Source organism: Hippopotamus amphibius, chromosome 12 (assembly GCF_030028045.1).
Source record: "Hippopotamus amphibius kiboko isolate mHipAmp2 chromosome 12, mHipAmp2.hap2, whole genome shotgun sequence".
Classification (NCBI taxonomy): domain Eukaryota; kingdom Metazoa; phylum Chordata; class Mammalia; order Artiodactyla; family Hippopotamidae; genus Hippopotamus; species Hippopotamus amphibius.
Window position 1 is genome coordinate 9,894,386 of NC_080197.1, and position 25,092 is coordinate 9,919,477.

Sequence of the window (25,092 nt, forward strand, 5' to 3'; positions counted from 1 at the left end):
CCTCGCTTCTGTGTCGTGGAGTCGTCTTCCCTCTGGACCATCAGTCCCAGAGCCCCCCAGGCCCCTCCTGAGGGGTCACTGTGGGGATCGGCACCTGGCCAGGTCCCGCCTACCGACCATCACCTTACCTTCTGAGGCCACGGTGTGTGCCCCGACAGGAGGCACACCCTTGCCCATGCTGGTGGTATTTTTAAGAGCTTGTGATATTGACAGAAGCCATCTTTTCTCAGGATATTTGTATAGTTCAGTTTTCGTGGCCCATTTTGGTTTAGCACAGGTGACATTCCTTGTAAAGTCTTAAAAGTCAGAAATTTCTTACCGTGAACTCTTAGCTCATCACCCTTCCTTAGCGGAAGCTCATAAATTGATCTGCCCCCCTGGCCTTGGGTTTAAAGTAGCTGAGCGTGATGGGAGAGACCGAGGCTGGTGTGCACACCCCACCCCGGCGAGGCCATGTGCATCCTTCTTGAGAGACATCGAAAAGCCCTGCAGTAAACACACGAATACTTTTGTGATGACTAGTATGAAGGCGTTCCTGTGGTTTCTGACAGCTTTGTTGAGGTATAACATACATACCATGAAATTCAGCCATGTTAAATGTACTATTCAATGATTTTTTTAGTAAATTTACAAAGTTGTGGAACCAGCCCCACCGTCCAATCTTAGACCAAAACCCACCACCCCAAAATGATTCTCCCGAGCCTGTTACAGTCATTCATTTGCCCTTTAGAGTTTAATAATAGGATGTTATAACAGTGTTTCCTAAAATAGAGTATTTGGAACTTCTGGGTCAGATTGCTAGGGACAGAGTCAGAATCTCTAGGAGTAGTGCCTGGACATACAGTTTTAACAGGTGAACCAGGTGATTCCAGAGTTTGAGAATAGCTACGGCACATCTGAGGTTCACCCTTATTTTTCAGAATGTCAGTGTCTGAATCTGTGGACTCTGAAACAGAGTTTTCAAGGTTACCCATTGAGGTGCAGGAGGAAAAGATTAGAATGTCTATTCACATTTCATTTTCATCTTAAAAATTAAAGCAAAATTTAAACCTTACTAATAGCATTAAGATTGACCCTGGGACCTTTACTCCATATATCAGACGAACATTTATCAGGTACAGTCCTTGAGGTGACCTGCAAAAGGAGTTGAAATTCCACGATTATTTTCAGAGCGTCAAAATTCAGATTGTGTTTTATAAGTGTCCAGGCGACTAGTTTTAGGGATGTTCTTTAACTAAAGTAACCTCATAAAGAGGGCAGGTGGCTTTACAAGATTTCTGCAGGGGACTTCCTAGGTGGTGCAGTGGTTGGCAATCCTGCCAGTGCAGGGGACGTGGGTTCAAGCCCTGCCCCAGGAAGATGCCACATGCCACGGAGCAACTAAGCCCGTGTGCCACAACTATTGAGCCTGCACTCTAGAGCCCGTGAGCCCCAACTATTGAGCCCATGTGCCGCAACTGCTGAAGCCCACATGCCTAGAGCCCGTGCTCTGCAACAAAGAGAAGCCACTACAATGAGGAGCTAGCACACCACAATGAAGAATAGCCCCTGCTTGCTGCAACTAGAGAAAGCCCGTGTGCAGCAATGAAGACCCAACACAGCCAATAAATTAAAAAAAAAAAAAAAAAAAAAAGATTTCTGCAGGGAAATTCCAGATGATTTGTACAGGCCCAAGTAAACCACAGAGAAATGGCCAACACATTATGAGATAAACCCCAAGACAGGCTAAGGAGATGTGATGATTTTTCCTCTGGCTTATTTATTTACTTATTGGCACCTTTGAAAAATTGAGAGATCATTCACAAACCATAAAATTTACCCGTTAAGTGTACAGGTCAGCATTTTTTAGTATATTCTCAACATTGTGCAGTCATCACTGCTATCTCATTTCCGAATATTTTCACCACCCCAAAGAGGGACCCCCTATCTCTCAGACTCCCACCCCTCCCCCAGTCCCTGGTGACCACGCGTCTACTTTTTGTCACTGTGGGTTGCCTGTTCTGGACACTTCAGGTGAAGGGAATCAGTCAGTACCTTTGCACCCGGCTTCTTGCACTTGGCAGGACTTTCTTCCAGGTTGCAGCACAGGTCAGCGCTTCACACCCCTTTATGATGAACAGATCTGGCAGTTTAAATCTATAATTTTAAGTAATTTAGATAACTATAATTTTAAATCTATAATTCTCAGGGCCCCTTACCCTGAGTACATGTTTTTTGAGATATTAGCTAATTCTGTGAAATATGCTGTTTTCATTTTATCATATCATTTTTAGAATTTTTTGTTTTATGATACACAGGACAATATTTATACAATTTAAATATACATGTGCAGAAGGTACTTAAATTTTTTCTCAGCATGTTCAAGGTATTTTGAGACGACTAGTCTATATTACCTGGAATATGTAGTTGTCTATTTTATTTTACTCCCCCAGCAAGTGGAAGTACCTTTATTTGATTTTATTAATATATGTATCTGGGAAAAAAATGAATGTCTGTGGAAAGTGGGAGCCTTGTGTCCTGTGTCAGAGGAGACCAAGATCAGCGCTTTTGAGTGTTCTTCTAGGCTGTTTTGCGCATGTAAATTTTTATTTTTCAAAAAAACATAGTTCACATTATTTCATGTATTTTGATCTGTGAACTGTGATTTTTCACTTAATATTTTGTCTCTGTTAGTGTTTCAGGATTTGTTAGAGTGGGAATTTACTGAGCATTTTTTCCTTTTCATTTTAATGAGTATGTTGGTGAACGTGTGAGTTGGTGGTTTACTTTGCTGCACGAGATATATGCACACAGGACGGGACTTCCCTGGCGGTCCAGTGGTTAAGAATTCGCCTTCCGGTGCACAGGGGTGGGTTTGATCCCTGCTCAGGGAGCTAAGATCCCACATGGCCTCACGGCCAGAATACACAAAAAAACAGAAGCAATATTGTAACAAATTCAATAAAGACTTAAAAAAATTATAAAAAGATATATACACACAGGATACATTCAGTTGTCAGTACTTGCTGTGTCCCAGACAGTGTCAGTCTTGCTTTCTGCATCCATAGGAAACAGATGAGTTTGTTTTCTAGAGGGAGAATTTTTCATTTGTCTTTTTCTCTCTGGGACACAGCTTACTTTGTTTTTTACTTATTTAAAAAATTTCTAATACTTCTTAGGATACTTTCTTTTTCTTTTCTTTTCTTTTTTTGCTGCAGAAAAAAATAATATGGATAAGTACAAATAAAAATCATTGAAATCACCTGTATTCACATCACTCAGCAGTAACCAGTGTTAACACCTGGGTGTATAAAATGCTAAGCTATTTCTCTGCCTTTGTGTGTCAGTGGAGATGTGTACTTTGTTTCTCTCTCTCTCTGTTTCTTTTTTTCTTTTCAACAAGAAGGCATTATATTTTGGTAATTTTTTTAAACTAGAGTTGAGCGTCAAAACTGTAGAGTTTAAAAATAGGTATATGTGCCTGGGCCCTACTGTATTCTTTACGTGTCAGGGCCCCAAGCATATATATATTCCTTAAAACCTTTACTGGTTATTCAGAGAAGCTTTTCTGGTTAAGAGCCACCGTTAGAATCACCCTGTCCAGCTTCCTTTCTTTCACTCATGTCATGGTTACTACGGTCCTTTCTCATGGGTTTATAATAGGGCCCGGACTAGGTAGGGTTAAGGAGAGTGAGGCACACACCTGGAGAGCAACATTTATTGAGATGGGGGAAAAAAAAAAAAAACCCACAGCAATCAAGATAAATCATATTGTAATGCAGTACCTAAACAACCTCAAAATTAATGCAAAAATCCAAATCTTAAATTGACAGGATCAAATTCAGCACTCTCACAGCCTGGCCTCACCATTCTGACGGTGGCAGTTTTTTCATGTGCAGTTCTCAGCCTCAGCATATTGACAAAATGGGCTGGGTAATTCTTTGTTGCTGGGGCCGCCCTGGGCACTGTAGGACGTTTAGCAGCATCCTTGCCCTCTACTATCTAGATGCCCGTAGCACACTCCCCCTCCTCCCCTTGTGACAGCCCCAAGTATCTCCAGACACTGCCCAATGGGGGGCAGAATCTCCCAAGTTGAGAGCCCCTGTGTTATATGTGGTTCAGTTTCAACGGATTGAAATTCGTTGCCTTTGTCATGCAGAAAGATGTGTACCCTTAAACAGTAAATGTTGTATTTATTCAGTCACTTAGCCTGTAAAGTCAGTTGATTCACTTGGAAGTAGTAGCTCTGCGCCTCACTCTGTGGAGGTGGCCCTTTGAGGTTGATGAGTTGTCAGCTCTGAGCTGTATTTGGGGAGTGAAGGGGCCCTGTCGAAACAGGAATTCCTGCTCTTCGATAGTGTCTTTTTACTAACTGCATCCCATCCATGGTACCTGTGCGTAAGTGGTAATGTTTTCGTTGCGTTTGGAAAGAAAATTGATATTCACGGTGACGTGGCATTTAATTTCTGTATTACTGTTTCCTGAAATACAGGCTGGAGTTACTGGGAAATGCCCCTGACTTGGATTATTGATGAGAATTGGAGGCCTTTTTTTTTCATCGAGTCTCCATGTCCCATTTGCTGGCTGGGCTGCCCTAGGATGACTGAAACATCACATGGTGCGAGATACCCACCCAAGGGCCCAAGTCAGAGGCCTTTGTATACTGAGATCCTGATTCCTCGCCCAACTTCTGACCTCACGTGGGGCTATTTTGCCCTCCCTCCTTAAGAGGACCGGTGGTTTCTCCCCCAGGGCAAAAAGAGTCGTAACCTGCCTCTGTGGATACCACATCTGTTTTTATTTTCCCTTGGTATTTTTTAAGTAAGAAGAAATGTGTGTAGGTTAAAGGGCCTATAGGGAGGAGGCTCGAGATAAACACTGTACAATGTGAAACTCTTCCATATGGGGAATGTGAGGATATTTGAGGACCAGGCCTCAATACGAGTCCTAGCCAAGCCCCTGGTAATTAGCAGCGTCTTCGTGATATGTGTGGATTGCCATTTGGTGTGTGGATGAGCCTTTTATTTGCAAATTAAAAGAGAATTTCGGAATCAGTGGTTATGACCTCTCTTCCCTGAAACATCTTAGTAGGAAAGGGGGATAAGTATCAATCTAAGAAAGAAATGAACGTGGAGACAGTCAACCAGTTGCCTGTAATGTTGGTCTGGTTTAATCACTGTCATCTTCTAGTTTGTTGTCAAATGGTTCCTGACCTGAGAGTGAGGTCTCTGCAAAAATCTGGGCCGTGTTTCTCTTTTTTTGCCTTGCCCTGGTGTGGTTTCACCTGGAATGTAAAACCCCAAAGCTCTGTTATCCCACATTTGAAATATTAGTGGAAGTATTTGACTTCTGTAGACATAATCAGATTGCTTATAAAATCCAAAGGTTTGTGGAGGATGCCCTGAACTCAGCCTTTCATTTAAACCCACTGCTACTAAAACTTGCCAGCGAGAGCAATTACTTTGTCAAAGGTCTTGTTATTGCTCCTAATGTTAAATAATAATTTGGTCCAGGTGCTTAGGAATGTGGGCAAAAAAATGAAGACATGCGTCCATGGCCAGAACATAAATTACACGGCTTAGAAAAAAACGTTCTTGGTTTAGTCTCTCCAGGAGAGGGAACCTTTCTGTAAAGCTTCAGTCCTCGTTATAATTTTAGAGTTGAATTCTTTATAATTAAAAGCACTTGGCAAATAATGATTCATTTAAACTGTAGTTCTGATATATTACTCTAATTATTGTTACCATGCTGTGCCCTTTGGCCTGGAAGTGAAACTCGTGTCCTCTTGACACCAAAGGTTAACAGAGCAGGAAGCCAGAGCAGTGTGTGTGCCTGCATGACCAGAATAATTTAGTAATTGTCTAATTACCAGAGGAGTCTAATGCCGCTGCTAAAAATAGTATTAAAAAATTAAATGAAAGTTGTTTTCTTGTTTCTCATAACCCATCTGTTCTCTATTTTGGGCAACCATGTGTTCGTGGGTATAAAACGTGATTCATTCTATAAGGTCGGATTGTGTCTCCTCTGCTGGGTAAAATATGTTTTTAATGGAATATAGGATTTAGTGACTCCACAGGCATGCTAGTGCCAAGACTCAATTGTGGTGGCAGAAAGACCATGGTAGGTCTTTTGTCCCAAACTGTGACTTAAAATCTGGAACTGATGTTGGCCAATTTGATATTTATGTCTTTTTAGAAACGGAAAAAAAGTTTGTGTCAAATGAGGACTTCTCACTGTTATCTTAGGATTATTAAGTTGTTCATTTGTTCAACAGATATCTGTTGCAAGTTATCTACTGCCCTTGGTGCTAGAATTCAATAGACAAGCTATCTGTCCTCATGGTCTAACAGGAGAATATTTGGGTAAACGAGCCAGTTTTAGTAGGTGGAGACAGCAGCGCACATGGTAACGTGGAAGCATGGCTCCCAGTGGGGTGGGCACACGGGCAGCATGGATCAGGGGGTTCAGGGAAGGCGTCTTTGAGGAGGAAACATTGAATTGAGGCCTGAATGATGAGGTAGAGTGAGCTAGCTCTGCAAAGATCTGGGAGATGGTATTCTAGGCAGTGGGTCCTGCAAGTGCAAAGGCCCTGAGGAAGGAAGGAGGTTGGAGAGAGAGGCTAATCAGGTGGGTCAGGGGAGGGCATCTGAGTTTTGTTCAAAATTAACTCATAGACTGGTGACAAGTGGTCTCTTTCTAGTGGTCTTAATTTTTTTTATTATATTTTAAGGCAGGAGAACCCTTTCTTCAAAGCAAGGCCTGTATGGTACCTGGTGTGTAACACAGATGGGGATGGGGCTGCTTGTCCTCCACGTTTGATGGTGCTGGATTTCTCAGGATTCCTCTACATGGCACATGTGTTGAAAACCACCCCTAGCCCACTCCTCTCATTTGCAGGAAACTGAGGCCCAGAGGGCAGGGCAGATGGGACTTGCTCGAGGTCACACTGCTGTTCACACCCACCCGCGAATCAGGCTCAGCTTTCTCAGCCTTCAGTACTCTTTTTACCATGTTGCTCAAAACCTTTTCCCCAAGACTTAAACCATTAGGAGGCCAAGCCGTGTGCTGAAAGGTGTGAATGAAGGGGTGGATGAGGGCTGTGTAAACAGCGGAACCGATTCTTGGAAGAGTTAGGGTCCGCAGTCAGTGTGGAAGGCAAAGCTTGAGCACATTTAAGTTTACCCTTGAAAATCTACCTAAGTAGACTACTAGATACCGTTTTGCAGTGTGTTCAGCCAGCCAGGCTCCCTTCTGGTTGTTACTATGTTTTCTCTGGACCTGCCCTGGGTTGTGTATTACCCCTTAGAGCACCCCATCCGTGCTGTTGTCTTCAATTTTAAACCCAGAGGAATGTACATTCAAAACAGCGGTTCTAAACCGGGCATGATTTCGGTCTCCACGGGCATTTGGCAACATCTGAAGACGTTTTTCTTCTCCTGTTACACCTGGGGGGTGCTTCTGGCATCTAGTAGATGGAGGCCGGAGAAGCTGCTCGTCATCCCACCACGCGCAGGATAGCGCATGTCTCCCCCACGTGTCAGCAGTGCCAGGGTCCGGGAGCCCCGATCTGAAACGCCAGCATCGTTGGCAGTGTAGTGGGGCCCCCACTTGGTCAGAGGCCTCCAACACCACCCAAAGGAAGACAGATTCACACCTTCCCGGGTAGCATGGCCCACGTTCACGAAACTGTCATTTTTTCCCTGTGTTTATTTTGCTTTTTTTTTTTGGCCGAGCACCCATGACTGGATCCCTGAACCACATGCCCTTGTGGCAGTGTCACTGGAGACACCCCCAGAGTGACATGTATTAGAGCAGGTGAAAGAGAAGCAGCGACTCCTCAGGGTCCATCTTCCTCCCTCTCGAGGTCCTTCCGTGTCTCCGGCCATCTTCCTCATTGGTTTCCTCTTCCCGTAGCAATCCCAGGACCCGCCCGCTCAGAAGGGGCCTGCGCTCACCACCAAAGTGAGGCGGACCATGAGCAGCCGTGTGCACGAAGCTGTCAAGGCCATCGCGCTGTGCCACAACGTCACCCCCGTGTACGAGTCCAACGGCGTCACCGACCAGGCCGAGGCGGAGAAGCAGTACGAGGACTCCTGCCGCGTGTACCAGGCATCCAGCCCGGACGAGGTAAGCCCCGGACGTGCGGGATGCCCTGTCCGTTTCCCATCCTCTCCAGGTGGAGACCCCTGTCAGGACAGCAGAGCCAGGGTGATGCTGGGCTGTTAGGGAAACACGCTTTCAAATGCCTGCAGCCCTTGATCTTCTTCTAGGAGTAGCAGCCTTGGACTTGAGATACATCCTGAGTTAGGAAAGAGCAAGAGGTCTTGTTTGTGGTTCAGATGGCCAGTGCATAAGGGGCAAAGGTCCCGTTAAAACCACATTCCTTTAAAAAAAAAATTTATTAGGATATAATCCGCATACCATACAGTCACCCGTTTAACAAATACATACAGCTCAGTGGTTTTTTTTTTAATAGTATTTTCATGGAGTGATGCAACCATTACCACAGTTGATTTTAGAATATTTTCGTCACCCCAAAAGGAAGCACTCCATGCCTGTATTCCCATAGGTGCCCACCCTCCCTTCCTCCAACCCCTGGCGACCACTGGCCTACTTTCTATCTCTGTGGATTTGCCTATTCTGGATATTTGATACAAATGGAAACGTGCACACATATGCATTTTGTGTCTCACTTCTTTTACTTAGCATGTGTTTTCAAGATTCGTCCATGTAGTAGCATGGGTCAGTAATCCTTCATGCCTTTTTATGGACGAGCAATGTTCCATTGAATGGATACTACTGTGTTTTGTTTATCCATTCCTTGGTTGATGGACATTTGGACTGTTTATCTATCTACCTATATCTATCTATCTATCTGTCTATCTGCACACACATATGTATATATGTATTTGGCTATTATGCTGTGAGCATTTGTGTCCAGGCTTATTGCGCAGACGTGTTCATTTCTTTTGGTGTACGTGTAAGAGAGGGATTGCTGGGTCATGTTAAATTTATGTTTAAACTTTTGAGAAACTGCCACGCTGTTTTCTAAAGTGGCTGTACCATTTTAAATTCCCACCTTCAAGGTACCAAGGGCTCCAGTTTCTCTGCATCTTCATCGACACTTGTCATCCTCCATCCTTTTGGTTCTAGCTGATTCAGTGAGTGTGAAGTGAAATCTCCTTGTGGTTTTGATTTGTGTTTCTCTGGTGGCTGATAACGTTGAGCATCTTTTCATGTGCTTATTGGCCCTTCGTGTATCTCCCCTGGAGAAATGTCTATCCACGTCCTTTGCCCACTTTTACTTGTGTTAACGTGTCTTTTTGTTACTGAGTTGTAAGACTTCTTTATGTATTCTAGATAAAAGCCTCCTATCGGATATATGATTTCCAAATATTTTCTCCCATTCTGAAGGCTATCTTTTATGTTCTCTTTTTTAAAATTAATTTATTGGCTGTGTTGGGTGTTCATTGCTGCATGCAGGCTTTCTCTAGTTGCGGCAAGCAGGGGCTCCTTTTACGTTCTTGGTGGTGTCCTTTGAAATGTGAAAGTTTTAAATTTTGGTGAAGTCCAGTAAGCCACATATTTTTAAATCTAAGCATCAACTCTTGCTAAAGCTGAAAGGATTCATTTGATTCCATGTTCAAGAGCATAGGACCTGGTAATACAGTTGCCTCTGTAGTGTTTTCTGTTAGAAACCCATGACTGCTTTTTCTCTTAGGGTGCCTGCCACGTGATAGGAATGCCTTCTGCATATGTATAGGCAGAGAACTCCCTCACCCAGCATGAAAGTAGCATCATATCCTTTGCACCCTGACTTGAGTGTAGTTCAGATACGGTCTGTGTTTTACTAGTCTGTTAACATTTTGGGTTTTTTTTCTTTCCAGCCTGCCTGCCTGCCTGCCTGCCTGCCTTCCTTTTTTCTTTCCTTAAAGAAAACTTTTATTCTGATTATGGAAGCAATTTTTTGTAGTGTGGAAAATTCAGAAATTTCAGAAGAATATAAAGAGGGAAATGGATTATTTGCAACTTTACTCGTAAAAGATAAAATAGATAACTTCCCTTGAGCACTTGGTACATGTCAGGTCCCGTTTGAAGTGCTTCTGGTGTATTATCTCATTAAATCTTCCCAGCAACTAAGAAGTCCTGTGATGGTCCCCATTTTCAGAAGAGAAAAGTCAAGGACAGAGAGATTAAATATTTAGCCTGCAGTTCCTAGTTTGTTTTTTTTTTTTTAAGAGCTTGAAGTATAGTGGCTTTTCTATTCTCTTATTATTTTTTAATTGAAGAATAGTTAATTTACAATATTATATTAGTTTCATGAGTACAACACAGTGATTTCGTATTTTTAGAGATTCTACTCCATATGAAGTTGTTATAAAATATGGGTTATATTCCCTGTGCTGTACATTACATTTTCATATCTTCCGTGGATTTTTTTTTAGACTTTTAATTTTGAAATACTTTCAGATTTTTGGGAAAGTTGTAAAATTAACAAAAAGAAGTCCCCTCTACTAGAAATTCACTCAGATTCTTCAAATGTGAACACTTTTCTGCTTTTGTTTTATCTTTACTTTTCAAGAGTAAGCTTCAGGCATGATCCCTTTTTATTCCTAAATATTTCTTAAAAATGTTTTCCTAAATATCTCCTTACAAAACAAGGACATTTATCAGAATCAGAAAGTTAACATTGATACAGTGCTGTTATCTAACCTGCAGATCTTATTAAAATGGCATAAACTGTCCCACTCAGTTTTTTACAAAAAAAGAAAAAGAAATATTTTTCCCGGATCAGTAACCAATCCAGGAGTACAGTATACTGGAATAACCAATTCAGTGAGTAACCACATTCAGTTTACTGCCTCTGGTGCCTCTTTTATTTTTATTTATTTATTTTTTCTTTTCGGCCGACCACCACAGCATGCAGGATCTTAGTTCCCCAACCAAGGGTCGAACCCGTGCTCCCTGCAGTGGAAGCTCGGAGTCTTAACCACTGGTGTCTCTTTTAACCTGAAACAGTTCCTCAGCTTTCCTTTACCGTCATAACCTTGACTCCGTTGAAGGATACTGGTCATCTGCTTCGTAGTGTGTGTCTGTCTGACATCTTCCTAGGACGTTTCTCTGGTGCTGTCTTTGGTGCATGGTATCCAGAGATGCATGATGTTGGCTTATCTCGCTCTCGGAGATGCTAACTTAGCTTTCTTGGCGAAGGTGGTGTCCCCCAGGTTTCTTCCTGGTAAAGTTGCCATTTTCTGTAGCTGACTGACCTTACAACACCAGCTCCCTAAGTGACAGGACCAGGGCTTTAACCCAGGGAGTTTGTTTTCAGAGCCCAAACTCTTAATCCTTTTATGAAACCATTTTTCAAAGCCACTAAATATTAATTTTTATTAATTTGACCTGTAGCCCCTCCACTAGGTTTTCATGTATTTTTTTCTTAAAAAGAGAATTTTAACATAGGCATGGGTTTTGCTTCTTCCTTTTTTCACTTACTGTTTTATCATACCTGTTTCTCAATTTTCCTGAACATTAGTAACACATAGTTTTTCAGATTCACTGCCTGCAGTATGGACCCTAATATCTTTATTTGTTTGTTTGTTTGTTTATTTATTTATTGGCTGTGTTGGGTCGTCATTGCTGCACTCAGGCTTTCTCTAGTTGTGGTGAGCGGGGGCTACTCTTCATTGCAGTGTGTGGGCTTCTCACTGTGGTGGCTTCTTTTGTTGCGGAGCAGGGGCTCTAGGAACATGGGCTTTAATAGTTGCAGCACGTGGGCTCAGCAGTTGTGGTTCACAGGCTCAGTAGTTGTGGCTCGCAGGCTCAGGCCTGCAGGCTTAGTAGTTGTGGCACACAGGCTTAGTTGCTCTGCGGCATGTGGAATCTTCCCAGACCAGGGATGAAACCCGTGTCCCCTGCATTGGCAGGCGGATTCTTAACCACTGTGCCACCAGGGAAGTCCGACCCTAATATCTTTAACTGTTCTCATTTTATTGGAATTTGGGTTATTTCTATTTTTGAGCAACGGTATTTGTAAACATTTACAGTGAGTATCCTTACACCCGCTATTGCTAGAAATGGTACAGTTGGGTTCATTAATTCGCCGGGTATTTTTAGTCCCTCCCGTGGGCTAGGCACTGTGGAGTCTACGTTAAACAAGACAGCAGCCCGCGCCCCTCGGGGCAGCAGGAGTGAGACTGTTGAGCCCGTGAATCTTGGGTTCCCAGCTTCACACCTGGGTGGGGTCCTTGTCCTCACGGTGCATCTGTGACATGAGACCCACAAGAGGGTGTGGTGGGGCCCCTAGCAGGTGGTCAGTAAGTCTTTTTTTTTTTTGGTCAGTAAATCTTGTGGGTCAAACTGAATGAATATGTTTAAGGCTCATGATGTAAATTACCACAGTTCTTTCCGGAATATTTTTTTTTTAACCATTTTACTCTTCCATCAGTGTTGCAAGGACTCCCAATTTTTATTATTATTATTTTTGTTCATTTTAAGAAGGATGGAGGGGCTGCTCTGACACATGAAGTGTTTTGGAGATCTGGACGCACCGGAGAGTATCTGTGAGCCAGCGGTTTTGGAAGGACACTTAGTTGTGTCTTTCCTTGCCCAATCTCTTCTTCCTTCCTTTCTGGGGACGATGGAATGTGTCCCCTGGGAGACTGCTCCTTCTCGTCTGCTTGGTGTTTGTGGAAGAGCTCAAGCTGTGAAGCCCAGTTCATCCATGACCATTGATATTTGAACCAGGCTTTCTAGGGGTGAAAAACGTGGTAACCCTTGGCCAAATTCTGAGATGGGACTTGTGTGCAGAGAGAAGGGGGAGAGGGGTCTGTTTGGACTCGTGCCCTGGAGCCAACTAGGGTTAGTCTGTGTGATCTCGCTCTTCTGTTTGGAAATGGGAGGATGATGCCATTGAATGGTCCATGTGAGAAGGGACCAGATGCTTGGTAGTTATGGACTGGGGACCAATAGCTTGTGGGCATTTGATGGAATTTAAATTCAAACAAGTTCCAAATGTTGGTGGTCCAGTCAGCACGTGTGCCCTGGACTGCTGCTGGCTGTTGACAATGCCTGTCCCACACCCTGGTTCCCACTGAACTTGGATATATTTATTTTAGGGCTGTGCAAAGATTTTTCCATGAAGGTAAATCTAGGGAATGCTTTGTGCTTCTCAGCTCCTTTTAGTTGAAGAGAAGAGCCCTTTATCTCTGCTGTCCATTAATTGCCTTTGGATTAAGATTTGTTTTGTTTTTCTAAGATTCTGAATAGTGGTTTTTTTTTTTAAGGTTTATCTTTTTTGGTCTTTGGTATCTTCACAGAGGTCAGTGTTAGTTTCTTGGTTTCCTTTTCCCCACAACTTTATTATTATTTTTTTACACAGTTATTTCATGTTTATGATAGAATATATGAAAATGTAGAGATGAAAAAAAAAGTAAACCATAATCTTACTAACTAAAGGTGTGACCACTGTTAATATTTTACTCTCCATCCTTTTAAACTACTTCAAAAGGTGCTTACCTCAAAATATAAATCTGTTTATGTAAATATACCATCTGACAGAAAGTAGGTTAAAACTAGTTCCAATGAAATCTTTCAGAAGGCTGTACTGTTTCCAGATCCCTGTGGGATTCCATGTAGGAGTGGCTGGGTCTAGAGTCCTACCTTTGAAATTCTATATCAATAAAACCTCGCCGGTGCGGGCAAGGTCAGTTGACAGAATACATACAGAAGCCAGTATCTGCTTTACTTCGGAGCTGCTGGAGTAATTTCTGCCAGTTGGCCTAGGATTCATTTCCTGTAACAGAAAGCAGGATTTCCTAAATTTGTTTCCTGTGCACATTCCGCCTGGGAAGCCTTGAAGTGTCTTTATTCAGCTATTGATTACAGCCTGGGGGTGGGGGGGGCACTGGGCCCTCCCTGCCCTCACCCCCCTGCTCCCCACTCCAATACAGTAACTCCCAGGGGAAATGAAATAGATGTAATCTGGCCAGAGAGAAGTGGTCCTGAGAGGCTTGAGCACGCAGGCTTCAGCCTGACAGCATTGGAGGTGGGGGTGCCGTGGAGGCGGGTCATGGTGATACAGCTTTTAATGAATCTTTCTTGGCGTGAGTGGTCAAGAAAATGCTCTCCTCCAAGCAGGTGGACTCCACCCTGGGACTCATTCATTTGTCTAAGAAGTTGATAAACAACAACCTGTAATTCTCACCATGTAGTGAAACCACTGTTTGTGTTCCAGTATACAGTTACCCAGATTTTTCCTAAATATAGGCATGTATGTAGCAATACAGTTGTACGTTTCTCTGGTACAGAATCACACTATAGTACTAGGAAAGAAGTAAGGGGCGTGAAGTGGGTTAAGTAATATCCTTGAGAAAGTCAGACGGTTTTCCTGTTCCTATGGGATTTATGTGTGCGCGCGTGTGTGTGCGCGCACACATGTGGGCACATGTACATATGGGCACGTATGCGGGTGTGAACACGTGTGCACGTGCTGTGTGCATGGGTGCTGTTTGAGTGTATGTTGTGTGTGTGTGTGAGTGTGAACGAAAGTGTCCTGCTGTATGTGGCTATGCCTTGAGTAGCTCAGTGCTTTCAGAGTCCTTAGTTACAAGTTCTAGGTAGTGTGTCGGGTACTCTGCGTGGCCACCCCCTGCTCTTGGTGCATAGCGAGGAGTCTGTCCCATCCTCCCCTGAGCCCCCCCGACCTCGTTCTCACACTCTCTACACAGGCCCCTCCCCAGACCTCTGCCTCAGAGCCGCCCCACTGTTCTCGATATCTGGGTATCTTTGCAGAGATAATCTTTGCACATGTTAGAATTTTCCTCGTCCTTTAATTATTAACCTATTTAAAAAATTTAAGAGCACAATGGTAAATTATAGATTCGGTTTTGCACCTCACTTTCCATTACGCTTCCTTCTAAAGCATGTCTGTGTGGGTGGTGTCGCAGTGTGGGACGTCAGCTGAGTTTTACAAAAATGTTGGGTTGCTGTATGTTCTGTCGTCTCGTGATGGCATAAACGAAAGTATGCATTTCAAGACCTTCATTTCCACTGACTTTCCTGAAAGTTGAGGGCACTGCATTGCCCCTCCTCACCCCGCAGTGCGGCTGCGGGCTGTGTGTCCCTGCCAGGGCTGACTCGATTAGCTGTGCGACTGTAAGCTGCCCTCAGCCTCCTCGGAGGTAGAGAGGGGCCGATACATCACACTGAGCTCACCGCCCTTAGAGAAGAGAGGGAGCAGTGAGGGTAGCAGTGATGCTGCCAGCGGTAAGAACGGGTCACCTGTTGCTTATCTGCTTTGTGCCAAGCACTGCCCTATGGGCATCCCTTACAACTCAGGATTACTATGATTGTGCTGTTTGCAAATGAGGTACAGATTAGCTAAATTCCCAAGGTCACATGGCTGGTGAGATGGAAACCAGGCAGCCCATGTCCAGAGGTGGGGCTCATAACCCCACAGGATCATGTCCCTCCCACGAGATGATGGCTTGAAAGTGCTTTGTCAACTCACACGTGTCGCACAGAGTGAAGCACCTGTGTTTGGGGAGCTCAGGGCGGATACTGGGTGAGGTTCCAGAGTATCTGATTATTTTTACCTATTCTGGTTCCCTTGGGACACCTGCACTGAGCTCCCAAACTCGGTGGCACTTTTTTGTGTGTCCCTTCCCTCTCTTGTCATCCTGAGAAGCTTCTGAGCTTGGTGATGATAACCGTCCTCTTCCGGACCCCAGAAGCCTACCTTCCGGGTGTCTTGCCTTCACCGTCCATCTCTTCAGCATCCTGCCCTTAGAAAGGAAAACCAAAACGGATGTTTCCCCTCTAGTCCACAGTAACCTTGAAGTTGCCCCCTTGCAGGTAGCTGTGAGAGATGGGTGAAGAGCGAGTAGGTCTCTCCTCTAGAGATCAGAGTCTAGATGGAGAGCATTCCTGCATCCATTAGAATGTCACATGAGCTGGGAGTAATGCAGACAGGGGGATGTAAGGGGTGTACAGTGAAGGTGAAGCTAATCTAAAAGCAGATTTTATTTTAGTCCCCCCCCCCCCCAATTATAAGCGCAACATTAGCTTCTTATAGAAAAAGAGAAGGTAGAGGGGAAAAAAAGGCAAAAATATTTTGATGTGTTTCCTACCTATCTCTTTTATGTATATATGGTGTGTATATATGTGTATATGTACAGGTATATGATATATGTTCTGTGACCTTGGTTCATTCCCTTCCATTATCCGTTTCTGGTAACCATCTATGATAAGGATATTCTTAGTGGCTGCTCTATATTCTGCTGCTTTGGTACACCACTTAGATTATTTTTTCTGTCTCCCAAGCGTAACATTTAGGTGGACCCCCCACTTGTGGCCGTCATAAATAATGTCATGATGGAGAGCCTCGTGTTTTCAGTCCCTCTGCACATCTCTCAGCGTGTATGAAAGGTCCCAGTTGTCCCATTTTGCATTTTGTTAACCCTGTTGCAAAGAGTGAGGATAAAAACCATTGGGGAAAGGCAAGCACGTGGTGGCCTTGAGGCGGGCTGGCAATCTCCCAGTCCCTCTGCAGCCTGGTGGTTTTTTTCCCTCCACGACCACATCCCTTTTGGTCCCCTGAATGCCTCCTCGTGCCTGAGCCTCAGCTCCAGGCCTCGGATAATGCCAGCGTCCAGACGTGTGCACGATGGCGCGTGGAGTGTTGACTCAGAGAGATTTAGGAGGCTGGTGGGGCTCCACCTTCACGTTGCCAGGCCCTCGGACCCAAGGGTGAGGTCAGAGAACAGTGGTCGGAAACTTAAGGAAAAAACTCCCGCATCACTGTCATTTATTAACCACTGGGGTAGAATCTTGAAATAGGATTTTGGTTGCTTAGAAGAGAGGGGTCCTGTGTAAAGCAGGCCCATGGGATTTTCAGGACATTGTAGAAGGCTGTCAAGTGAGCCTTCCTTGATATAAATAAGCTCATCTGTGGCCAGACATGCAAAAGTTCTGTCCCATATGACACTATTGGTCCAGAATGGTAGACAGTCGTTTCTAAGAGGCTACCATTTTTATGGAAATAATGCCATTCTTCCTTCTCAAATACTTATTTTTCTCAGAGTTAAGTCATAGGAGGCTGAAATTCAAGTATGGGATCAAGGAAATTTGGATCAGGGTGTGGCCTTTTATTCTACCACCTTGTCCACTGATTCTTTTTTTTTTTTTTTTTTTTTTTTAAAATCACATTTTTATTAAAGCCAAAGAGAAATTGTAGAGTAAGACCCTTGAAAGTTTGCCAAACTTTATTGAGAAGCTTTTTTTTTTTTTTTTTTTTTTTTTGGCGCACGGGCTTAGTTGCTTCATGGCATGTGGGATCTTCCTGGAGCAGGGACCAAACCCGTGTCCTCTGCATTGGCAGGCGGACTCTCAACCACTGCGCCACCTAGGAAGCCCTGTCCACTGATTCTTAAATGTGGCAGCCGGTGTTTTGTTTGCTCCATGCTATGTTTAAAAAATATCAGCAATATTTAAAAATCACTTAGTGTTCTATAAAAATCAGCTTCTCCAGAGAAAGATTAGATCTGGAAAGACTGGCACCAGTTTCTACCTGGCAGCAGTCCCCCCGCCCCTGCCACACCCCACACCCCATCCCTAGGTGGCCTGCCCTGCCCCAAGCCGCTACCCGCTCTACTCCTGTCAACATTCGAACTGCACCCACCATGTGGCACATTTTGGAACCTATTTCTTAATTAAGTAAAGAATACCCTAGGTCTGTGGATACATTTATAATCTTGAAAGGCTGGCTTCAGGCAGACTGGCCACTCTTTGTAAGCCTGGGTGAATGCCACCAAAGAGCCCTTTTAATTAGATATCGGATGTATGCATGTTCTAATGTTTCGTATGTATCCTGCTTTTGACAGTAATTCAAGGCTCTTTAGCCTGCCTGGCATCATTCCCAAGCACACATTCCCAGGTACAAAGGGAAAATTATTAAAACCTGTCACAGGTGGCTCATTGCTGACCAGCAAATGATGAAAAAGCCCTTTCATTGACAGCTCTGGCAAGAATTCTTCAGATAGGCCTTTTTTTTTTTTTTTTTTTTTTTTTTTTTGGAGGTTTAGGGGGTGGGGAGTAGCAGGCTCTGTTTTGTTGATTTCCTGACCCAAACTAGAACATGCAGCCAATTCACGAAGCCCAGAGACCACCCCACCCCCCGCCCTTTCTTGGTTTCCAGCATTTGCATTTGCCTCTAATTTATTTGTTCATCCGTTTACCTGTGAGATTTCTTTTTCTGCTGCTGTTCTGACCTCCGGATAGTCTGACCCGAGGCTCCCAAAGACCCCAACTCTGGCTGTTAAGGATCGTGAGACTCAAGACCCTGAAACTGGGACCTCCCTGGCGGTCCAGTGGTTAAGACTCCACGCTTCCACTGCAGTGGGCTTGGGTTTGATCCCTGGTCGGGGAACTAAGATCCCCCACGCTGCATAGTGCAGCCAAAAGATAAAAAAAAAAAAAGACCCTGAAATCCTTTCTGATTTGGCGATACGGAATGATTCTTTTGAACTGAAGCTCAGACCTGCTAGGAGAAGCAGCCTCATTTACATCATCTTGTTTTGGGAAGGGGTGGAATCATCCCACCTTACCCCTGAAATGTTTGTCCCGCCGCAGTTGAGACGGGTTAGTGAGCCTCCCATTTCTAAACCACTCTCTTCTCAGTAGGACTCGGGGGATTTTATGTGTTCTGATAGAAAGCAGCTTTAAATGAAAGCTGACTTCATGTTAAAGTCGGAATAAGGTGAGAAAGAAAGGCCCCCTGCCGGGCTCATATCCTGTTGGAATCAGCCCCCCAGGAGACCTGTGAGGTTTTGATTAGGACCTTGGACCCAAGGGGTGGGGGGGTTGGGGGGTAGGGCAACAGCACAGTCAGAGTAGGTTCCTTAACTCCCTCGAGGGGTTTGCTGTAGAAGAAAGCAGAGGCAGAAGACGTTTCCATACAGATGTAATCTACGCTTTCCCGGGAACACTTGTCACTGTTGATTTCAGATTTATGGTTCAACTTTCCCTCCAACACAGTCCTGTGGCCTCTGTGGCTGGGGAACCGGGCTGGCCAAGGCCAGGACTGCCTTCACAGCCCCGAAAGCCACTTCCTGTTCTGGAGTTCCAGTTCCTCTCTTGATTGAAGTTAAGAACAGGCTTTTGGGGAATTAGTGTATCTCCTTGAAGCCCAGTATCACAGACTTTTCACATCTTTACAGAACAATTACATAACGTTTTTCAGGGGTGAAATAACAGCTGTTTAAAAACAAGGATGAGAAAATCTGTTCCCTCAGTTGTGTTGGAAGGCATCCAAGGAAGAATTTCCTTTTTCTTTGTTACTAAACTGGTATGTAAAGGAGGATGTGAATTTAGTGAGGCTTTTGGGGTTTGTGTAAACCTAGTTGTTTGTAATATCTTGTATTGTGTTGGGATATTTATTTACTTAATCAAAATTAAAAATAAAAGAAATGTATGTACGTGCTAAAATATTTAGTATATGAAGAGAATAATAAAAGGTAGAAGTAATTTCTCTTCATGTGTATCATCCTATAAGTATTTTAATGTGTGTACCCAAGGGTTTTTATGTATATGGGTGGGATTTTTTTTTAATATATACCAGTGTTTACTGATTTGTTCACTTTAAACTTTAAAAGAAGATTGTTAGCAGATAAGACAGGCCATATTGAAATTCAGAATGATTAGATTAAAAATATATGAATGAGTTTCCAAAGATTTATGCAGGTTAATAGCAAAAAACAAAAACAACAGACTTGATGAGCCCTTGTTTTGGAGGTGGAGGTCAGCGGGGATTAGGATGCGGGCATCTTTGGGGCCGTTAATGTGCCTGCCATGCTTCCCGTGAGCTTCCTAACAGTGACAGTGCATCAGGGGTGGCTGGGCACCCACTGGGGATGCGCCGATGTGTGTGCACCTGTGCTTAGAGAACAGGTGTTTGGATGGCCTGGGACTGGCACGTTCCCTTGGGCCTCTTACATGGGTCAGCTGGACCCAGGATTGGATCTCATCTCAGCCCATGGTAGCTGCCGGCCGAGAGCAGCTCATCTGGCCTCTCTCTCTGAGTCTGTTTTTTTCACCCTCGGGTAGAGCTGGTTGGTAATTCCTGCCTCCATGGGCTGTTCTGACAAGTAAACATGATGCCCTTGTTGTCCATACACCGGAGGCTCTTCATACTTACCCCTGCCTCCCCTACCCCCAGCGCGGCCCCACTCCTGTGGAAGTGAAGGTGGGGACCTGGTGGTCTCCCCTCCCCAGCTCCCCCCTCTGTCCCCACCTTTTCCACTCTTGTTTCCTTCTTTCCCTGAAGAGCCCAGACCAGATTCATCTGCAGACATATTTTCTTCAAGGGCCTTTAAAACATGCAGTTTAATTGCTTACCTTTAAAAGTGAGAGATCTCAGGGACAGGGTCAGGTTTCTGGTTTTTCTTGAGAAACTGGAAGCTCTGGGCCCACATTCCCGCGGGGCTGCCTCCTTCAGACGGGGGCTCTGGCTCCCACCTGCCACAGCCCCACTGGTCTGGCCCCTGTCTTGGAATTTGCATCCTCTGTGCCTCTGACAGGAGGTGAAGCAAGCCTTGCCCAGGCTGTGAGAAGGACCCAGCTGGTGACAGAACCATGGCCCCAGGACGTGCAGAGGGTGGTGGAGTGCGTGGCTGCGCACCAGGTGGAGCCAGGTTCCTGCCTACCCTGGCCGTCACCACGGAGCATCCCCCCAGGCAACTTAATGAGCTTGTCTGAGCCTCCGTCTCCTCATCCGTACAGACCGGCATTGTCACACTCATCCGTCCTGCCATTTGCAGTGGGTGGGGCAATTCTCTGTGGTGGGGGCTGTCCTGTGTGTTGTGGGATGTTTAGCAGGATCCCTGGCCTCTACCCAGGAGACGCCACTAACAAGTGTCCACCCGCTCCTCAGTTGTGACAACCAAAACTCTCCCCAGATGTTGCCATGTACCCCTTGGGGGGCAGAACGTCCCAGCTGAGAACTGCTGTAGGTGCCCTCCCGGTGGAGTGTTTGTGAGGTTAGCGGGGAGCCTGGAGGCGAGTCATCCCACCCTGGCGTCGTGCCCCTTTTTCCCGGTATTTGTGGTTTGCTTGGTGCAGATTCTTCCAGACTCCATTTCTGGTTGCACCAATCACCTTTGAGCCTGTGCAGTTCTCTCTGCCGCGGTCGGGCACGTGGCCTGCTTTAGGGCCCGGGCGAGAAGGCAGCTGTGATGTGGAGCCCCCGCAGGCCCAGAGCGGGGATGCGGGCCCGTCACCGGCCAGCGTGGCCTCCCCCAGGGATGCAGGCGCTGCTCACACCTCACCTGTCTCTGCTCCCCCGTCCACCTTTATGTTCATTTGCTTGACCTGTGAACCGGGACCGTTGGCTGTGTTTCTGACCTTCGACCCTTGTCACGTTTAGGTGGCCCTGGTGCAATGGACTGAGAGTGTGGGCTTAACGCTGGTGGGCCGCGACCAGTCTTCCATGCAGCTGAGGACCCCTGGCGACCAGATCCTGAACTTCACCATCTTGCAGATCTTCCCTTTCACCTACGAAAGCAAACGCATGGGCATCATTGTGAGGGTGAGTTGTCTTTTCTTTTATGACTTAAAATCGTTAAAAAAAAAACAAAACAAAAAACCCCACCTAAGTCTGCTGTGTGTGTCCCTGTGGCTGGACGTTCTTTCTTAGCTCTTTCTTTGCTGTATTATTGCTTGTCATTCAGACTAACAAGAGGATATGATTCCCTCAGCAGGAAGAGAATTAGTTAATCAATTGGACAGATCTCATATAGCTGCTCAGCTTTTGGTCAGCCCAGTTCCAGAGTGGAAGGTCTCATGAGCGTAGATTGAGCATCTCTTGGTAATAGTACATTTCTCTTTGTGTACTCTTTTGTTTAATTAAATACGTTCTTTTCTATTGAGGTGAAATTCACATGACATAAATTAATCATTTGAATGTGTAATTCATTGGCATTTAGTACATTCACAAACCACAACTTCTGTCAAGTTTAGAAACATTTGCACCACCCCAAAGGGAAACCTTGTACCCATTAGGTGGTTACTCTCCATAATGCCTTCCCTGTAGTCCCTGGAAACCTCCAGTCTCCTTTCTGTCTCTAGGATTTACCTACTGTGCATATTTTATATAAATGGAATCACACAATATTCCTGGCTCCTTTCACTTAGTGTGATGTTTTAGAGATTCATCCATGTTGTGGCATATATCCATACTTCATTCCTTTTTATGACTGAATGATATTTCACATTGGTTATACATTCATCCATCAGTGGACTTTTGGGCTGTTTCCACCTTTTGGCTATTGTGAATAGTGTTGCTATGAACATTTGTGTATAAGGATTTGCGTACCTGTTTTCAGTTCTTTGGGGTAGATACCTAGGAATGGACTTGCTAGGTCTGTTTCCCAATTGCTGGATAATTCTATCTTTTAACTTTATGAGAAACTGCCAAACTTTTCTACGAAATGCACCGTTTACAGTCTAGCAGCAGTGTATAAAGGTTCTAGCTTCTCCATATCCTCATCAATGCTTGTTATTTTCCTTCTTTTTTTTTTTTTGTTGTAGCCATCCTAGTTGCTGTGAAGTGGTATTTCATTGTGGTTTTGATTTGCATTTCCCTCATGGCTAATGGTGTTGAGCATCTTTTCATGTACTTATTGGCCACTTGTATTTCTTCCTTAGAGACACGTCTGTTCAAGTCATTTGCCCACTTTTTAATTGGGTGGTCTTTTATTGTTGGATTGTAAGATTTCTCTATATAGTCTGGATACTAGACCCTTATCAGAGATAGGATATACAAATATTTTCCCTCATTCTGTAGCTTGTCTTTTTGCTTTCTTGATAAAATTCTTCTGATGCACAGAAGTTACTAATTTTTATGGAGTCCAATTAATTTTTTTCCTTTGTTGCTCTTGACTTTGGTGTCATATCTAAGAGTCCGTTGCGAAACCCAACGTCACGAAAATTTACCCCTATATTTTCTTTGAAAAGTTTTTGTAGTTTTCTCTCTTTAAGTCTTTGATCCATTTTGAGTTATTTTTGTATATGGTGTGAGGTAGGGGTTTAACTTCATTCTTTTGCATGTGGATATAGAGTTGTAGCACCGTTTGCTGCAGAGACTATTTCCCCATTGAATAGTCTCGACACCCTTGTTGTAATTAAATATTTTTAATGATTTTTCATTCATACAGTCACAAAAATTATTGGAAAAAAGTGTCGTGATCACTCAGCATTGTCATTTTGGCATTAATGTTTCAGATTTTCTTTTTATATTTTTTGAAACTTTTATTGAAGTACAGCATACACAGAGAAAAGTGCAAACTTCATAAGTGTACAGCTTAAGTGTTTACAAAGTTAACACAATGTAACTGCCATCAAGGAACAGAATCCGACCCACCATCACCCCAGTGGCTACCTCGTGCCCCTTTCTGGTTACTGCATCCTTCTTTCCCACAAGGATATAACCACTGTCCCATTTCTACCATTGACTGATTTTGTCTCTTTTTGAACTTTATGTAAAGGAAACTATACAGTATATACACCTTTGTGTTTGAGTTCGTTTGCTCAAATTTATATTTCTGCATTCATCCATACGTTTGCATGTATTATACTTAAAATTTTTTTAAACAAATAAAATATTGTGCATTCAATTAAAATCCCATCTGCCCTTTCTAGATGTGCTTCCCCTCCATTCCTACCCCCAAGTTTACCATTCCTGTGACTTTTAAAATACTATTATCAGACATTTGGATATATATAATTTAAATTATGGGTTTCTACATTTTTTGTTTAACATTAAAAAAAACTTTATGTTGTTTATTTAGGCTTATTCATTTATTATGTTCACTTCTTTCCATCTACTGCCATTCCCTATTGATAGGCACTTAGGTGGTTGCCACTTTTTTTGTCAGTAGAAAGAGCACTGTGCTGTGTAGCCTTGTCTGCTCCAGTCTCCAGCGTACATGTCTATGTTTCCCTGTGGACTACACCCAGAGGCGGACTTGCTGGGTTGTAGGCTATATAGATCTTGAACTTTCCCAGGTATTGTCAACTTTTTCTCCAAAGTGCTTATACTAATCTTAGTCTGTTTTTCTGCATCCTCACCGACCCTTGATAGTATCAGACTTTTAAAATTTTGCCGATCTGAAGCATCAGTATTAGTATCTTGTTTTCCTATTTGCTCTTTTACTCACACTTTCCATTCTGGGAGGCCTGGAAGCCCTGTGTTCATAAGCTACTCGGCTCAGTAGTTCTTAACCCTGGCTGCTCATCAGAATTACCATAGGAGCTTGAAAAGCTGCAGACTACTTGGTCCCAGCCCTGTTTTGAGATGGTTCCCTGGTGTGTTTAAAAGCTCTTCACAGTGTTTGGCTTGGCTGGAGGACGCACTGCCTTGGGTCATGAGCATCCTTGGAGTAAGACTCTCTCATCTTTTCTGGATTTTTTTTTTTTTTAAGCAAATGAGGATCCCTTCCACCCTCTCTACACAAGGATTTCATACCTCAGGGATCAGAGTTGTAGATTCTATTATAGTAACTTAGCAATAGTAGTATTAGTAATTAGTAGTAGTAGTATTAGTAATTAGTAATAGGAGTAATTAGCAATAGTGCTAGCAGCACTAGTAATAGGAGCAGGGGTGGGAACAATAATAGCAACAAAGGTAACATTTAAATGGTGCTTATTGGGTGCCAGTCACTCTTCTAAATGATTTGCATAAAATAACTCATCTAATTCTCACGATACCATTCAGTTGGCATTTGTCAGAGGAGAAAATTGAGGTATAAAGAGAGAAATCTGCCCAAGTTCATATAGTTAGAAAAGGTGGAGCTGGGCTTCTACCCCAGGGTGTCTGGCTCCCAGATCATGCTCTTTACCACCGGGACCTGGGAGTTTGGGTGTGATGAGAGGGACGATGAGAGCACCCACAGTAACGTTGAGGTAGTGTCTTAATTACGGATGGCGTCATGACAGATTATCTTGCGTGTGATGGCTTAAAACAACAGGAGGTATTATCTGGCAGTTTCTGAGGGCCAGGAGCCTCAGTGCAGCCTTGCTGGGCCCTCTGTCTCGGGGTGCATCACAGGCTGCAGTCATCCC

At 44.1% G+C, this 25,092-nt stretch overlaps 1 protein-coding gene across 5 annotated transcripts in view; it reads left to right on the forward strand.

Annotated features, from left to right (window-relative positions):
• The window catches only part of ATP9A (ATPase phospholipid transporting 9A (putative)), a 129,031-nt gene that overhangs the window by 76,763 nt on the left and 27,176 nt on the right, over positions 1-25,092 (forward strand). For all 5 annotated transcript variants that reach the window (XR_009048352.1, XM_057701316.1, XM_057701312.1 and 2 more), the window contains exons 14-15: positions 7,894-8,106; positions 21,398-21,559. Coding sequence is in view for 4 of the 5 variants with exons in the window: in XM_057701316.1 (XP_057557299.1) it covers positions 7,894-8,106; positions 21,398-21,559 (375 nt within the window). In the remaining variant the exon portion in view is untranslated. The remainder of the gene's footprint in view (positions 1-7,893; positions 8,107-21,397; positions 21,560-25,092) is intronic.